The 18,509-nt window shown below is 45.2% G+C and overlaps 2 protein-coding genes across 5 annotated transcripts in view; one reads left to right on the top strand and one right to left on the bottom strand.

Annotated features, from left to right (window-relative positions):
- The window catches only part of C5H5orf22 (chromosome 5 C5orf22 homolog), a 108,221-nt gene extending 105,824 nt beyond the window's left edge, over positions 1-2,397 (bottom strand). The window contains exon 1 of one of the 2 annotated variants that reach the window (XM_040353577.1): positions 2,295-2,397. Coding sequence is in view for 1 of the 2 variants with exons in the window: in XM_040353576.1 (XP_040209510.1) it covers positions 1,948-2,028 (81 nt within the window). In the remaining variant the exon portion in view is untranslated. The other variant, XM_040353576.1, reaches the window with a different exon arrangement.
- A 21-nt stretch (positions 2,398-2,418) lies between these two features.
- Positions 2,419-18,509, top strand: part of DROSHA (drosha ribonuclease III) — a 478,288-nt gene continuing 462,197 nt past the window's right edge. The window contains exons 1-3 of one of the 3 annotated variants that reach the window (XM_040353574.1): positions 2,419-2,517; positions 9,592-9,675; positions 16,459-16,530. In XM_040353574.1, coding sequence (XP_040209508.1) covers positions 9,605-9,675; positions 16,459-16,530 — 143 coding nt within the window. In that variant the 5' untranslated portion in view covers positions 2,419-2,517; positions 9,592-9,604. Of the gene's footprint in view, positions 2,518-9,591; positions 10,449-16,458; positions 16,531-18,509 lie in introns of those variants that run through there. The other 2 variants (XM_040353573.1, XM_040353575.1) reach the window with 2 other exon arrangements.

Here is an 18,509-nt window from a genome sequence, read left to right as displayed (position 1 = left end):
CATGTATGGCGATCGGCAAGGCTGCAATGGGCAAAATTAGGTGAGATTGCAATGGGCACAGCGAGGTGAGATTGCAATGGGCACATTTGACCATCTTTTCCACTTACACTAGCTGCTGCATTTCTCACCCTAGGCTTATACTCGAGTCAATATGTTTTCCCATTTTTTTGTGGTAAAATTAGGTGCCTCGGCTTATATTCGGGTTGGCTTATACTCGAGTATATATGGTAGTTTTAAAATTAATGTAATGTCTGAAAGAAAACCACATACACGGTCTGAAAATTCCTTTGACCAAGACGTTTTCTATTATTTCTAAACTTCCCTGTCACTGTGGTTGAAAACAAACGTCAATTTGACCCCACTGACTATTAGAAAAATCAAACGAACGTTCCCTTTTTAAGGTTATTAACCGATTAATCGGCCAACTAATCGATTATGAAAATAATCATTGGTTGCAGCCCTAGTACTATGGGGTGCTTTTATTAGGGCAAGAGATGGATTTTATGCCCTTGCAACAAAATCAGCCCCTTCCCCCCTCCTCTGAATGGAGATCTGCCTTGTTTACATAGACAGATCTCTGTTCTGTGTGTTGTATACATGTTTTGCAGACATCCAGTGTCTGGCACTCGCAGATCGCCTTCTGCTGTGGGCCACCAGCAGCATGCACACCCCCTAGATGGAAGTGCAGAATCACACATATAACCGTGATTCTGCACAGAAAAGCCGACCTGTAGTAGTAAATCTAGAAAAAGTGTCCAAAAAATACAGCAAGCGGAGTTCCACCCAAAAATTGAACTTCCGCTTTTCGGAATCCCCCCCCAGTGTCACATTTGGCACCTTTCAGGGGGAGGAGGGTGCAGATACCTGCCTAAGACAGGTATTTGCACCCACTTCCGGGAATAGACTCATGCAGGAGTCACGCCCCTTCCCGCACGCCTGCTGTCTCCTGGGAAACACACACTGTTCCCAAAAGAGAGCGGGGACCAGCGACGGCACGCATGCACAGTATGGAACGGGGCAACGAAGCCGATTCCCTCACTGAGGATGGAGGCGGGTGCAGCCGAGGGACGAGCAATTGCTCAGCCTCGGCTGCCGACATCGCGGGCACGCTGGACAGGTAAGTGTCCATATTTTAAAAGTCAGCAGCTCAGTTTTAACGACACCTCAAACACAGGTCAGAAACTCAATACATTTGCCCAGGGCCATCTTAATACCATCATGGGCCCCTGGGCAAAGTAATGCACTGGGGCCCCTACCAGCCTGTCCCTACTTTTTAAGAATTAAAGTATAAGTACTTGATAGAGTTAAACATAATAAAAAAAAATCTTAAAACAATAAGAAAACATGCCATAAAATCAAAGACTAATCAACACAAAGGGCACAGTACAGGGGGAGTCAGGAGGGCAGAATACTGGGATCAGGAGGGCACAGTACAGTTTATGGGACACTGGCCAGGACATGGCCATCCCGGGACAGCTTAGTTGAAGGACTGACTGTCCCAGCAAATCCGGGACAGTTGGCAAGTATGATGTAATGCAAGATTATCATGGGGCCCCCATGCACCTGGGCAGTGCCCATGCATTAAGACAGCCCTGCATTTGCCTACACAGGATCACATGATACAGAAGTTGCTGTTTATTAATTGAAGTAGTCCAAGCATTACTTTTGTTATAGTCTGGTGCGATTTGGCTCAAATCGCACCTCAGCAAAACGCATTTCAATTGGCACAGGAATGTGCAACGCGCTCCTGTGCGATTTATTGTGTGAACCAGCCTTTAGTTGTTTAAAATAAAAAACTGCACGCTGAAAGCAGCGATTGTGGTGTAAATGAGCCCAATATGCCACTCTCACTTCTCCAACTTTGGAGGGTCATAGTATGCTTCTTCCCCCACTATTATCTCACCTCCCCCCTCTACCATATGATAAGAGAATGAGCCCAGTACGTACATCATGGTGATCCTCCACCACATACACCGGCAGCTCCTTGTATTTCCTGAGGCGATTAACTACCGCCGAGCCGCTACTCATTTTCTCTCAGGAACAGGCAAACCAACACTGATACCAGCCGTCTTCCTCGTCAATCTACCCCCCTGATAGGTCTACACCGCACTCTCCTGTAACCCTACATGCACACTACCGCCATATTTCATGAGGGCAACCCCTTCAAAGTTTCCACATAGCGAGCGTCGCGTCTAAAATGAAACGTTCCACGCTTCTCTTAGCTTGCGTTAAGTTTTCTTTCTAGTACAAAATGTGAGCCGTTATCCTATAAGCAAGGCAACAAGATTCCGTACTGCACTTTTCTGTAGCGGGTCCGTTCCATATACACTTCGTACAGGAGCCTTCCCTTAGTTAAAATGGCAATCGGCGACTCAGGCCCAGGTTGAACCAGCAGTCCAAGGCGCTAGAATGGCAGGGGGTTTGTCCAATGGGTGCGCGACGATTCCCCATGTGATCTAAACCTGGCTCGATGGAGGGCGGGACATCCCGTGGTTGTGTGTCTGCAGCCTGTATCTGGTGAGTGTTGGAGTGTAGTGCTGTGCTGTGTGTTGTTATGTTTTCTTTATGTATACTGAGTTCCGTTTTCTCATAGCATGTCCGGAATATATGGACCGTTTTATTTACAGGACAGACTCGCCTTTGTATGAAGGCATTCTGGGTATCCTATAGTGGAGGTACAAGGATGCTCTGTGCCTGATTCAGAGTGCCCATCATGGTTGTATAGGTTTGGTGTCCAATCATTATCAAGTCATGTATGGCTAGGACCACCTCCCCCTCCTACTGTCTCCCCAGTTTTATCATGGACACTTTTATAAAAGAGGTTTAGAAATATCTTGTGTGCAAATTATAACAATGTGCTCATCCCTGAGGGTTCAGTCATACTCTGTTGTTCCTGTGTTGTTGTGCATTCACCAGCATTGCATAAAGAAGGCCTGTTGCGCTGCGGTACTGCAGATAAGTTAACATGCCTATTCATTTGAATGGGCTGCCTAACTAAAGAAGTGCATATACTATTTTTGTTAATGCGGTACACAAATGTGTTAGCACGATGAATTGTGGTACACTGCAAGGCATGTACAAAAGAGCTACATTGCCCTGGTGGGTTGTGCGCACGGGAGCTGCGTTGCCCTGGTGGGTTGTGCGCACGGGAGCTGCGTTGCCCTGGTGGGTTGTGCGCACGGGAGCTGCGTTGCCCTGGTGGGTTGTGCGCACGGGAGCTGCGTTGCCCTGGTGGGTTGTGCGCACGGGAGCTGAGTGGCCCCGGTGGGTTGTGCGCACCAGAGCTGCGTTGCCCTGGTGCCTTGTGCGCACCGGAGCTGCATTGCCCTGGTGCCTTGTGCGCACGGGAGCTGAGTGGCCCTGGTGCCTTGTGCGCAACGGAGCTGAGTGGCCCTGGTGCCTTGTGCGCAACGGAGCTGAGTGGCCCTGGTGCCTTGTGCGCACCGGAGCTGCGTTGCCCTGGTGCACGGGAGCTGCATTGCCCTGGTGCCTTGTCCGCACGGGAGCTGCGTTGCCCTGGTGCCTTGTGCGCACGGGAGCTGGGTTGCCCTGGTGCCTTGTGTGCACGGGAGCTGGGTTGCCCTGGTGCCTTGTGTGCACGGGAGCTGGGTTGCCCTGGTGCCTTGTGCGCACCCGAGCTGGGTTGCCCTGGTGCCTTGTGCGCACCCGAGCTGGGTTGCCCTGGTGGGTTGTGCGCACCCGAGCTGGGTTGCCCTGGTGGGTTGTGCGCACCGGAGCTGAGTGGCCCTGGTGGGTTGTGCGCACCGGAGCTGCGTTGCCCTGGTGCCTCGCGCGCACCGGAGCTGCGTTGCCTTGGTGCCTTGCGTGCACCGGAACTGCATTGCAGAAACACACACATATCCATAGCTCTGCTCAAAACCAGCCTCTCCTGCACATGGACAACTTATGTGCTTGAAGTCTATCTCCACTCTTCATTGAAAATATGATAAAATATCAGCCAAACTTCCAGTATTTTTAATAATCCGTGATTTGACTGCATACAGTGATGTCTCCAACCCAAAAGCAACCTTTCTAGATGTGTTTTAGCACCATTGGCTTACTCACAAGAATGGGCAAAGTCCAAACTTCTCTATCCTTGTGAGCAAGCCAAGCAGTCCAAACTGCCCTCCAGACTTCCCCTGTGAGCAAGCCAAGAATGGTGAAACGCGTCAATGGAGGTTGGTTTTTGTCTGGCGACTTAACTGTATGCCGACAATTCACTGGTTATTAAAACATACTGAAAGAAGAGCGAATTGGAGTGAGGCTGAATTTTTTTCCTATTTGCATTATAATGCACTACTTTTTTATATCATGCTAAGTAAACAAATGTGTCGCCATTCCAAAATTCGCTTGTGGTCTCGTCCAGGCATTATACAGCTTTAGCATTAGGAGCCTGTCCTCGCTCTGTGTATTATTTTTGTCCAGACTTTGCAAAATGCCGCACATTGACATCACTGGCTGGTGAAAACTTTTTTTTCGAGATGCAAGCAGATCGCTTCCACCATAGAAAGATAGACAAATTATGGCAGAAAAATTATCAAGTAGTCCACCGAGTCTGCCCATTTTTTTTGTTTTGTTTATTTACTAGGAAAAGATATTTAAGGGCGTATTGCAGGCACTATCTTTAACGCTATAGCACCTGCAATACGCTCCAGTGCGAAAGGGGTCTTGGGGTTTGTGTTGTTAAGGACTGGGCTGGTGGGGTGGCCACATCAGTTAAAGTTTCTGGTGGTAAAAGTAAAACAGTAGATAGCATGATTTGTCATGTCATGTGCACCAATGCTTGTAGGTTATGTTAGTCAAGAGGGGCTTTCACACTGGAGAGGTGCGCTAGCAGGAAGGTAAAAAAAAGTAGATGCAAGATGGATAGCCGCACTCCAAAAAAAACGTGCAGGTTGTCTTTTATTTAAATGAACAGCAAATACATCACCAAATCATAAAACAGGAACAGGGGAACAGCCGACGTTTCGCACAAGATTAGTGCTTATTTATGGCTAACTAAAAAAAAGTCCTGCTAGCCGCATCTTTGGAGCGGAGAAGGATTTACTGCTCCTGCCCATTTAAATCAATGGGACAGCGCGACTATACCGCCCGCAATGCGCTGCTTCAGTTTTAACCCTTTCTCGACTGCTAGCGTGGGGGGTAAATGCGCCCCGCTAGCGGCCGAAATGCGCCGCAAAGCTGCCCATAGCGTTGGCGGTAAAAATAGCTGCGTTTTACCGCCAACGTTATGGGTGGCACGGTGTGGCTTACAGTTGTTTCAACATGCTGGGGACAGAAATGCTCCTCATCAATTACATCTCTGCCCCCATTTCTCAGTATAAATGCATGTTGAAAAAGTCCTTAATTCTTTTCTAAGAAGCTCAGTGTCTTTGTGTGAGAGATGCAGACCATCTCTCTTGTACAACTCAATGTCAGACCACCTGATGGCATCTTGACTAACATAACCAAAACCTTAGGCTTTGCACCAATCCTTTAACCCAACAATAAACTCTGCTATACAAACTACTTTTTCCTTTTGCCCATTATGGTAAGGCGTCTTAAAATGTACAGCCTAACTCTGGAAGATCCTGGCCCAAATTCTGAAAATTCTTCTGTACAGAATACACATCATTGTGGCACAAATGATTTGTGCCATGGTGCACATCAACATCGCACTCTTCACTAGCTTTTTTTGACATTTTTTAAAATGCGCCTACCTATTTACCTTTCCTAACAGTAGCACCAGGCAAATACCTAACTTCCTTTGACACTTCCACATGATTTCCTAAAGAAACACCTCTTACAATTGAGTCCCCTACAAGAAAATGACTTCTCCTTTTAGTAGCCTTTCAACATTGGATACAAAGGTTACTTTTGGAATTGCATTTTTTTTCTCAGGGACCTCCTTCCTTTGCAGAGAAGGGTTGGCAATCTCACTAGCAGCTATGTTTGCAACTTTTGTATCTGCTTCTAGCTCAGAAAGAACACTAGGGAAAGGGTGTCAAACTCAATTTCATTGTGGGCCGCATCAGCATTATGATTGCCCTCAAAGGGGCCGGTTGTATTTGTAAGATTAGATGTCCAGCGCCACCCCTTACATTAGATGTCAAGAGCCACCCCACCATCAGAAGTTGAGGCCCCCACTCTTCCTTGCATCACAGTGCACCACCATTTCCTTTTGCTGCTGCTGGGAAGAAGCTGGATGCATTGCTTTAAAGCAGAAAGTGGGGGGCTGGAGCTCTCCTGCAGCTGCAGGAGAGGTGCAAGGGCCTCATAAAATGGCCCGGGGGGCTGGATTCGGATCGCGGGCCTTGTGTTTGACACTTGTGCTGTAGGGTTATGCAGTGTCACACTGAAAGCTACATGTTTATGGTCCACAGGCCTCACTCGTCCCGACCCAGCAATTGCCACACTGTCCTTCTTTTGTGCAGTCTACAAGGAAAAGGTCGCTTTATGCAGGGCAGTTCAACAGTTCAAATTGTCTTACACAGTGTCCTGTTTTTAATTGTTTGTATGTTATAATTTAAAACTATACATTTGATGGGCAGCACAAAATATGTATATAGAATGCCCACAAACCTCTGTTCAATTATAACTAATGAACTAAACCTAGAACTAATGTTCTACAATTCATGTGTCCAAAAAGCACCTATGTCATATTTGGAACATGTGGGAGTATGGTGATACATCTGTTGGCCCATTTGTCATTGTAACCAAAAACAGCTCAGGTATATAGAATGTTCTTGGGGACAACCATTCCCCCACCTTGGCATGTTGTTTTTTTTTTTTTTTTTTTACCATTGTGGGTATCTATTTCTGTTTTTTAAGCCCAAAAAAGCTTGTAGCGTATTGTCTATTAACTCTATACACATGCTCAGAGTGGAACTTGACTTTGATTCTCACAAGGAAAGTGTTCCTTGCATAAACCCACAATTTCTCATAGAAAACTTTGTTTACATAAACCCAGAATTCTACATAGTTTTTCACTAATGGAATCAAGCAAGCATATAATAGTTAACCTATATGAAACTGTGTGCTGTGCACATATACTCGATGATCTAGTGAAGGTTAAAAAGTTTGTTGGATCAAGCTGGTCCAAACCTACATAGTCAGTCTGGTTAAAGGGGTTTTAAAGGTAACCCCCCCCCCCCCTAAATAGCTTTACTTACCTCATCCTTCTATTTTGCTTTTAAATGTCCTTATTTCTTCTGAGAAATCCTCACTTCCTGTTCTTCTGTCTGTAAATACACACAGTAATGCAAGGCCTGATGTGGAGAAAGCCTCTTGAGGGAGTGAGGGGGGAGGGTGCGAGCAGGCAAGTCAGGACACTCTCTACTTTGCAGATAGAGAAAGGAGCTGTGTGTTAGTGGGCGTCCTGACCCTCCTGCTCGCCCCCTCCCCCCTCAAGAGGCTTTCTCCACACCAGGGAGAGAGCCTTGCATTACTGCGTGTAGTTACAGACAGAAGAACAGGAAGTGAGGATTTCTCAGAAGAAATAAGGACATTTAAAGAAAAATGGAAGGATGAGGTAAGTGAAGGAGGACTGCACTAAGATAAAGGAAGCTATTTAGAGGAAAAAAAAATTACATTTACAATCCCTTTAACTCCAGTTCAACTAATCGAAGGGAAAAAAATGCAATCCTTTACTGCAGGGCTCGACAAATCCCGGGCGCCAGGTCGCCATGGCGACTAGAAATAGGGTCCTGGCGACTTGAATTGGAAGGGGGGGCCATCTGGTGGTGAGCCGTTGGTATTACAAGTTATTACCACCAGATGTGAGCTGGCGCCATCTGGTGGTGGCCGTTGGTATTACAAGTTAAGCATTACAAGTTAAACAGCAATTCTAATGTTGTTTTTCACTGTTTTCACTGCCATCTTCTTCCCTCTAATTAGAACCCCCAAACATTATATATATTTTTTATCCTAACACCCTAGAGAATAAAATGGCGATCGTTGCAATACTTTCTGTCACGCAGTATTTGCGCAGCGGTCTTACAAGCGCACTTTTTTTGTGAAAAAATTACACTTTTTTAAATTAAAAAATAAGACAACAGTAAAGTTATCCCCATTTTTTTTAATATTATGAAAGATAATGTTACGCCAAGTAAATTCATACCCAACATGTCACGCTTCAAAATTGCGTCTACTCGTGGAACAAACTTTTACCCTTTAAAATCTTCATAGGCGACGTTTAAAAAAAATCTACAGGTTGCATGTTTTGAGTTACAGAGAAGGTTTAGGGCTAGAATTATTGCTCTCGCTCTACCAATCGCGGCGATACCTCACGTGTGGTTTGAACACCGTTTACATATGCGGGCGCTGCTCACGTATGTGTTCGCTTCTGCGCGCAAGCTCGTCGGGACGGGGCGTGTTTTCTGGCTCCTTACTTTTTTACCTGGCTCCTACATTCCAAGCAAATTTGTCAGCCCATGCTTTACCGTATTCACAATCCTATGCCCACAGTTGATCCAGAGGAAGGCAAAAAAAAAGCAAAAAAAAAAAAAAAAAACAGTAAAGCATGATCCAGTTTGCTACAGGAGAGGGAAAAAAATAAAATTTCTGATCCCCCAAGAGGATATTACCATGATCAACTATACCTATAAATATTAGTATCCAGTTATATTTTGTGCATTTAGGAAAGAATCCAGGCCTTTTTAAAACAAACTACTGAGCTGGCCATAACTACCCCTTGAGAGATTCTATTCCACATTTTCACAGCTCCTACTGTGAAGAAGCCTTTACGTATTTGGAGATTACATCTCTTCTCCAGATGTAACTAGTGCCCCCTTGTCCTCTGTGATGACCTTAAAGTGAATAACTCTACTCCAAGTTCACTACATGGACCAATTATATATTTATACATGTTTATCATACCCCTCCCCCCTTAAAGCGGAGGTTCACCCAAAAGTGAACCTCTGCTTTTCGGAACCCCCCCCCCCCCCCCTCCGGTGTCACGTTTGACACCTTTCAGGGGGAAGGGGGTGCAGATACCTGTATAAAACAGGTATTTTCACCACTTCCGGGTATAGACTCCCGCGGGAGTCCTTCCCCTCCGCGTCACCGCGTGTTCTGGGAAACACTTGGCTCCCAGAACACAACGGGGACCAGTGGGAACTGCACAGCGCGACTCGCGCATGCGCAGCTGGAACCGGGCAGTGAAGCTGCAGCGCTTCACTTCCCGATTCCCTTACCGAGGATGGCGGCGGGGGAAGCCGAGAGACGAGCGACCGCTCGGTTTCGGCTGCCGATGTCGCCGGCGACTTGGACAGGTAAGTATTAATTTTTTAAATGTCAGCAGCTGCTGTATTTGTAGCTGGTGGCTTTTAAGGCGAACCCCCGCTTTAATCTCTTCTCAAGAGAGAATACATTCAGTTCCTCTAATCTTTCCTCATAGCTGAGCTCCTCCATGCCTCTTATCAGTTTGTTTGCCCTTCTCTGCACTTTCGCCAGTTCCCTAATATTCTTCCCCAATATTCCAGTGCCCAAAACTGAACTACAATCAAACCATTACCTTCACTACTAGATGTTTGTACTGTATAAACTGTATTTTAGAATTTGTAATGAATGTGGACATTAATTGCCTCCTATTTTTTTGCCGTTCATGTTTAGATCATGTCGTTGCATGCAGGGAGAGGAGGACAACAGGCTCGAGCAGGCCCTGGAGCACCGGTGCAGACATATCGCCCACAAAATGTAAGGCCTGCCCAGATGCAGCAGTCTTCTGGGCAGTATTGCTATAACCCACAAAGTACCCCACCTCCCACGTTTTCTAGCCTTCCTAACACAAGTTACATACCTCCGAGGCCAGATTACATGTGCTATCCTCCACCGGTTGCCCCGCCTACCCAAAATGCAGTAAATCAATGTCTTCCAAGGCCAACGTATCCTATCAGACAGAGTTACCCAATGCCACCAGGTTTTCCTCCTGCTCCACCATCTACACTTGGCCCAGGAAATCCTCCACCGGCCGGACCACCTACTGCACAAGGCACCTATCCTTATATTGCCCCTCCTCTTATGCCACCACCACCTATTATGCCTCCTCCTTTGCCACATGTGGGTTATCAGCCAGTATACCCCTCTGGCTATCCACTTCATGCTTTTCCCCCACCGCCACCTCCTCCTCAACCTGTGCCTAGCTTTAATAGCTATCAACAGAATTCAGCCTCTTTTCAAGGCAATAGCCACTACAGGCACTCAAGTCATGATCCATATCAGACAGATAAACCACAGAGTGATCACCGAACACAGGACAGAAGCAAACATTACGATGCTCACCGACATAGGGAATACAGTCACAGTGATAGACACCGCTCTGAGAAACACAGTGATCGAAGAGATCGAGGAAGGAGCCCTGACCGTGCAAGACGAATAGATAGTAGTCGGCGTAGATCGGAGTATGAGCACAGTAGGACACCTTTTCATGGCAGAACCCCACCACGTCATGGAAGTTATGAGCGCAGCAGGTAAGATATACCTTTGCAGTGAACTATGTAAGTTATTTTTATTTAGGGGCTCATGCACACTGGCTATATTGCTCATATAGTATAATAACCAGGCCTAATCTGGCTACCAGGAGGCACGATGGCACGCACAGTTCTCTGCCAGCAGCCCTGTCAAAATCCGTAACCAGCTGAAATATATGACGGCTGTAGGCTAGCCCAAACGTTGCTCGTGTATGCCCTGAACACAAATTGCATGCGGTTTTACGCTATACAGGCAATAGTGCCCATGTACATGAGCCCTTAATGTGGTTGTAAACCTCAGACATAAAATATGAACAAAGCATAGAACTCTATAATGTGTACTGGTCTCAAGAGCACTAAGTGTCATTTCTGTCTGCTATTCCATTCCTCTGCTATAATCTTGAATCACTTCTGACAAATTTTCCTGACACCAAGAGAAAAAATGTAATGGGGAGGCACCTCCAGTGCACAGCCTGTGATTTACAGCCTCAGCTCTGTTCCTGGGGGATTGTGTCCCTTCCCTCCAAGAAGCTCCCGGAGCTCTCCTCACTGAGCTCTGCATTGTGTAATATCTCTCCATCCCCTGTTTTCTGAAATCTCTAACAAGCTGTATAAATAACAGATTTTAACAGATGGAGAGAAGAGATGGCTGCAGATAAACAGGTACAGCATATGTAAGATTTTTTTTTTCCATCTCTGTGTATCACCTGAGGCCAGTCATTTCACTGGGTATAGAGATGGATGGATATATATCTATGTATGGGTTTGCAACCACTTAAAAGAATGGTAGCAACTCCTGTCAGGTTTCATATGCTGTCTGTGGTTCTGTTTTGAAGATGTTCCCTTACTTTTTGCCCTGTGACACCATCCTACTATGACATCAGGACACACAGTAATGCTAAATCTCAGTCTGACACAGGCACTTTAAAAAATGTTTTCTGCCAGTGTCTTGATTTACTAAAACTGGAGAATGCAACATCCGGTGCAGCTCTGCATAGAAACCGAGAATAGCCTTGCTGTTTTTTTTGTCAAAGCTTAATTGAACAAGCTGAAGTTAGAGGCTCATTGGCTACCATGCAGAGTTGCGCCAGATTTTGCACTCTCCAGTCTTGGTAAATCACCCCCATACTGCCTGACAGGAAGAATATCGGTAATTTTGTTTCAGTTTCTTTTTTTAAGGGACCATGTTGCCAGACCACTCATTTGAACTGAAATATCCCTATAGATTTTATGCATTTGATGTATTTTACGCGTGTTTATTCACCTATATAACTTCCAAAAGACTTGAGAATGCTGCTGGGCTCGCCATTTTGGATGTAATATCAGCAGTCCCACAGACTCAGATCTGTCACTCTATAGTATTCCCCTTAGTTTCTTCCCCCACTAGCAGATTCTTAAAAATGTATGTATGGAGGTATAAAGAAAGGTGGGGGGGGGGTGCTCTCGCATATTTTACTAAATAAAGTGCACAACTAACAGCCGCTAACACTGATAAGCTAAATCCATAGCAGTAAAAAGAATAAATACAAAGGTGGTGCTGCGCTATTGAAATCAATGTGAAATAAAGTGTATAATGATGTAACACAACTGATATACAACCACCAAAAATCTTGATTAAACACGCAAAAAATAGGGCACTTTCTCATTCGAAAATGATAAGTTGAAAAATAAAATATTAGAGTGCGAATGGTAGAGTGAATGATGCATGTGATAAATCATAATGTAAGTCCAATATAAATGCTGAGTGGTCAAACGTGCAGGAACACACAACCAAATGTGACTGGTGTCTCTTCTTTCAGTGCAGTGAAACCTCTGTGCTAATTGGCCTCTCACCTTACTGCTGTAAGGTAACGGCATAAGCGGAAGCCTCCCATGGCTTAGATAGTCATCAGTCGGGTTAGCCCTGGGAATACCTATCTAAGCCATGGGAGGCTCACCAAGATTTTCTGCTTATGCACTACATAGTTACATAGTAGTCAAGGTTGAAAAAAGACACAAGTCCATCAAGTCCAATCTGTGTGTGTGATTATATGTCAATATTACATTGTATATCCCTGTATGTTGTGGTCGTTCAGGTGCTCATCTAAGTTTTTTTTTAATTATCGATGCCCCCCGCTGATACCACCACCTGTGGAAGATAATTACATCCTTACCGCTCTTGCAGTAAAGAACTTCTCTACACAGTTTAAGGGCCCTTTCACACGTACGGACCGTATGTCCGCATTTTCATCCGTCCGTTTGCGGATGAAAACAGGACATACATGGGTCCCTATGTGATTACGGGTGTCAGCGGATGAACATCCGCTGACACCCGTAATTTGTCCGCCTCCGCAAAGATCCGCATTTGCAGATGGAAGAAATCCTATTTTTCTTCCGTCTTTCGGATCGGATGAACACGGACATACGGTCCGTGTTCGTCCGATCCCCCATAGGGGAGAGCGGCGGAAACACAGGGCGGTCCCTGCACAGCTGCCAGCTCAGCAGGGATTTTACGGAGGATCCCCGCTGAGCTTTGCGGACACACGGAGCGGATCATTACTGATCCGCTCCGTGTGAAAGGGCCCTAAGGTTAAACCACTTTTCTTCTAATTTGATTGCATGGCTGAGTGTCTTATTAAATTCCCTTTTGCAGGAAGGTTTTATCCCTATTGTGGGGTCAACAGTACGGTATTTGTACATTGAAATCATATCCCCTCTCAAGCGTCTCTTCTCCAGAGAGAAAAAGTTCAGTGCTCATAATCTTTCCTCATAACTAATGTCTTCCAGTCCCTTTTATTAGTGTTGTTGCCCTTCTCTGGACTCTCTCCAGTTCCAGCACATCCTTCCTGAGGACTGGTGCCCAGAACTGGATGGCATACTCCAGGTGCGGCCAGACCAGAGTCTTGTAGAGTGGGAGAATTATCGTTTTATCTCTGGAGTTAATCCCCCTTTTTAATGCTTTGAATGCCATTGCTGAACCTGTCATCTACTAGGACCCCTAGGTAATTTTCCACCCTAGATTCCCCCAGAGGTTCTTCCCCAGTAAGTAGATTGCATTCATATTTTTATATTGCCATGTAGTTACCCACCCCATTAATTTGTTCAGATCTTGAAGTTTTCCACATCCTGCGGAGAAGTTATTGCCCTGCTTAAAGTGGAGTTCCACCCATTTTTTTATGTTTGTCTGTGCTGCATGCTCTAATCTCATAGTGTTCAGAATGGACAATTTTTATTTAATTTGTTGCTTGTAAATACCTTTATTTTGTAGTCCTTCATTACTTCCTCCTCATTTGCCTAGGCTATTTGCAAGGGTTTCTGGGATAGGCATCATGTTTCCCAGTAGTCCTTGCAAACCTGACTGAAACCTATTACATTGCTTGTGCACTGAGCATGTGCGAGATATGCAAAGCTGAAATCCAGGAAGTCATACAGTCTGGCTTCATGATGGCCACGGTCTATTTCTAGATTATAAACTATTTAAATGCTGTAACAACCTAACAAAACAGACCTTAGTTTACAGACTAACTTTACTAGAATACATTAAGCTTGTGTATTACAGGGGTATTTATATTTAAAAAGTGAAATTGTGGGTGGAACTCCCCTTTAACTTGGTATTGTTCACAAATACAGAGATTGAACTGTTTATCCCATCCTCTAGGTTGTTTGGGAATAAATTAAATGGGATTGGTCCCAGGACAGAACCCTGGGGTACCCCACTTTCCACCCAGGTTCATTCCGAGTGCTCCCCATTTATGGCTACCCTCTGAACTCACCCTTGTAGCCAGTTTTCAATCCATGTACTCACCCTACGTTATGGTCCATGCCAACGAACCTTACTTTGTACAGTAAACATTTTTGGGAAACTATATCTAATGCTTTTGCGAAATCCAGATACACCACATCTACGGGCCTTCCTTTATCTAGATGGCAGCTCACTTCTTCATAGAAGGTTAATACATTGGTTTGGCAAGAACAATTCTTCATAAATCCATGCTGATTATTGCTAAAAGAATAGACACCAGTCACATTTGGTTGTGTGTTCCTGCACTCAGCATTTATATTGGACTTGGCTTATGATTTATCACATACATCATTCATTCTACCACTAGCACTCTATTTTTTTGGCACTTATTATCATCATTTTCGTATGAGAAAGTTCCCTGTTTATTTGTTTAATCAAGATGTTTGTATATCTGTTTTGTGTTACATGATTATACACTTTGGAAATTTAATTTCCCATTGATTTCAATAGCGCAGCACCACTTTTGTATTTATGTATGGATCGTAATCAGACACTCCCAGAAGAGGAGAGGGCTATAATGTGCTAGGGTATTGACTGATCCCAAAGTAGTCAAATTATCTAAAAAATTCAAAGACAGTTTAAAAGGTAATCTTTAAAATTCTTGATGTTTCTCAATTTTTTTCCCTGCAGTTTAAGGTTGTGACAGGGTCTTTTCAAACAAATAGATTTTTTTTGTAAAGTTGTTCGCCAATGAAAATGGAAGCAGAAGTCCTAACGCCAACCCCATGGAAACGGACATAAATGTGGGGAACACCCTTCCCCCATGGGAGACGGATGGCCTCCCTACCTTAGGCCCGGGATTACTCCGATCTCCCCTCCTCCTTCCCCTGTCCGAGCCGAGGAGTGCTGGATGGCTGAGCCACTGCGGGTGAGCCATCGTGGCGACTGGTGGATTGGTCGGTCGGTCTTCCCCCTCCATCGCTTCTCTTTTCGGGCAATTGGGAAACGGGTCTCACGACCCGCTTCCTTATTGGCTGGGAGGTGAACCAGTGTTACAATTGCGAATATTCATTTGCTATTGTTTCACTACTGGGTGGGCTTCAGGCACAGTGCTCTGCGCCCCAAGCCCACCCTTTTTTTAAGCCTATTAGAGCCTCTGGCTCTAATCGCATGCTGGACTTATGGATGGGGTGGGGGCGGCGTATTTCTCTTAGATAAAATAGCTGTCCAAAATACCAAGCTATTGACTCTGATTCAAAGCACCTGTGCAAGATAAAGGAAGACCTACAAATATGGCCTGTTGGGGGTACTTGAGCACAGGGTTGAGAACCACTGTTCTAAATGACTTGCACACAAAGCAGCGCACAAATGCCAATGAGTGTAAAAGAATCCTTGGAGCCTTTTCACACTGTGGCGTTGGCCATGTTATAGCGGCGCTTTATCGTCATTGTGGGGGTGAGGCACTTTTAATCCCCCAAAAAGGAGGTAACAAGGGGTTAAAAGTGCCTGAAAAGCGTCCATTGATTTCAATAGCAGAGACGGTTTAGGAGTTTATACACCGCTCATGCACCGCCCTAAAGACGCTGCTAGCAGGACTTTTTTTTTTTTTGGCCTGCAAGCCCACTGCCCCAGTGTGAAAGCACTCAGGCTTTCACACTGGGGAGATGGGAGGCAGTTTACAGGCGCTATTTTTAGAGCTAAAACGCCTGTAAAGCGCCTTCAGTGTTAAAGGGATCTTAGGCTTGTGAACGGCACACGCATTTTGAGTGCCACTGTACCAAAGCCAGTGAAAGTAAAACATGCTGGTTCTGTGTCTTAAAGGATAAGTTCAACTTTTAGAATAAAATAAAGAATGCACATGGTGCCTCCTTAATGGGGACACAGACAGCAGTAAAAACTGACAAGCGTTCTGATCTCTCTCCACCCTATCCAAAACAAAAAAAAAAATGTTTTGCCTTTAGTTATACTTTAAGAGTCGGTTCACACAGATGCGACTCGTCAGGCGACTTAGCCATCTGACAAGTCACGCTCTGTTCTGTACAATGGAACCGTTCTAATAGGAGTGACTCTGAAAAAGGTTCCTGCACTACTTTGGGATGACTTCAGGGCGACTTGCATTGACTTCAATACAAAAGTCATTTTGCAAGTCGCCTCTGAAGTCGTGGGCAGATCGCCTTGCCGTGTCGCTCTGCAAGTCGTGCTGCCCCAGTGTGAACCGCCTCTTACCTTTAACTTTATCATATTTAGTATTTTTGATTTATTGAACAATTTATTTTTAAATTTTAAAAGGGAGCGGCACAGACATCGGGATAGCCGAAGATCACCAACTCCTGAAAGAAGCTATAGGAAAAGACAAAAAAGGTATTTTATATATATATTACAGGTATTTATAAAGCATCGGCAATTTACGCTGCACTTTATATATTTATTGTACATTCACATCAGTATAGTATTATTCTAAGGTATACTATTTTTGCTTAGCATGGTTGACTGTTCTGTCTTTAAAAAAATGTTGATGTTATTCTTTTCTGGTCTTCTTGCCTTTGTACTCTAGCTCGCTGTCAGTATTTTTGTGGAGAAGACTCTAGAAGCAGAGAATTGCACTTAAAATGAACATGAGCTAGCCTTCCCCAAAAGAGGTTTCTAGCGGTTCCCTCCCTGAGAGAACTGTTCTGGCAAATCAATAACCTGCCGGATGCTGGTGTTACTTGGCAGAGCTATTAATACTGAACCAGTGGAACGTCTCTCCTCTTCTTGTTTATCCACTTACTAAGTTCATGGAATGGAAATGGGTAAATTAAAAGTAGAGAGACTTCAGCTCACGATCCTTCAACTTTTTTCCACTAGCTGGATCCTCTTGTTTAAAGCAGAAGTAAACACTCTGCCGTGTTTTTTTTTTTTTTAATACCTGAAAAGCAAAAGCCATAATGAGCTAGTATGCACCGCATACATGGCTCATTATGAAATGCTTACCTTGAAACGAGGTGTGAGGAACTTACCTGGTCCACGCCGAGGGAGATGTCATCGTGCCTCGGCGTGTCTTCCGGATATCGCCGCTCCAGCGCTGTGATTGGCTGGAGCGGCGATGTCATCACTCGCGGGAAAGGTCCGGCGGCTGCCGGGCATTTAGCCGAGGATCTCTGACGCGCATGCGCCACTGCAGTCAGCGTTGCATTGCGAGGGGAATATCTCCTAAACCTTACAGGTTTAGGAGATATTCTTTATACCTAAAGGTAAGCCTTATTATAGGCTTATCTGTAGGTTAAAGTGGTAGTACAGAGTTTACTACCACTTTAAGTTGCACTAGAAGTTCAGGGAATTTCTCATAGACAAGTTTTGGAAATGCTGCATTTGTTCAACACCATACAGACTTCAAACCTAAATTTGAAAGATGAATTACTCAAAAAAGATTATCAGTATGTTGTAGCCAAGACTTGACCTCCAAGCTTTTCTGTCAGTCCTCAAGAGGTTCCAACCTCAACACCGGTTTATGCATCTTTAAGCATTATTAAACCTCAAACCAAAAATGTAATATGCAGCATACCAATCATTAGATGTGGTGACTGCATTAGTTTTCTTTTTTTTACCCCCCCCCTTCTGTTTCCTGCTTCTGGACTCTACTAAGGGGACCGCATTAAAAAAAACACTGATACCAAGCCCATTGGGTCCCACCCCTAAGCCCCACCCACTGATTGCTAGCTCCCATCCAGCCCTCGGCCAAGGCTGACTAAAGGAATCCAACATAAGTGTGTCTGCTCCTAGCTGTCAGTGTTGAACGACATTGATGGAGTGACCTCTAATGAGTGGAACACTGCTGCCAGGAATCTCTGAAGAGGAGAGATGTTGGTAGAGGATGGAAATAATGGTAGACGTACAATTTAGTATGTTGGCTCCTGCTTGATGGGCCCCAGTTGGGTAAGTGGATCCCCACAATGGCCGCCACGCAGGGCCCAAGCAGTGACCACCGCAGTTGGAACCCGGAATTCTGGACAGAGCAGGCATAGGCGCCCTCTGCTCCATCGACCACCCCCAGGGCGAACCCCCAATGGAGATGATGGTAGCATGCAGAGGATGGTGATGATGGAATATGCTGTACTGTATGAACACAGGTTGGGAGGTATTTTAATTTAATTTTGTCTCCTCCTGTACTCTTTGATGGAGGGGAACAGACAAAGAGAAAGAAGGGCAGTGAAAGTCCATTGAGGGGGAGAGTGACCCCCCACTGACAGGAAGATGCCTCCAGACTAGTGAGTGTTGTAATAGGTGAGGGGTAGGTTCAGAAGTGAGTAATGGTGGTGGGGGGGGGGGGGTAAGACTCCCCCTACCCCCCACCCTGGCTG

This window comes from Rana temporaria, chromosome 5, assembly GCF_905171775.1.
Source record: "Rana temporaria chromosome 5, aRanTem1.1, whole genome shotgun sequence".
Classification (NCBI taxonomy): Eukaryota; Metazoa; Chordata; class Amphibia; order Anura; family Ranidae; genus Rana; species Rana temporaria.
This window is presented reverse-complemented; position numbering and strand designations above follow the sequence as displayed.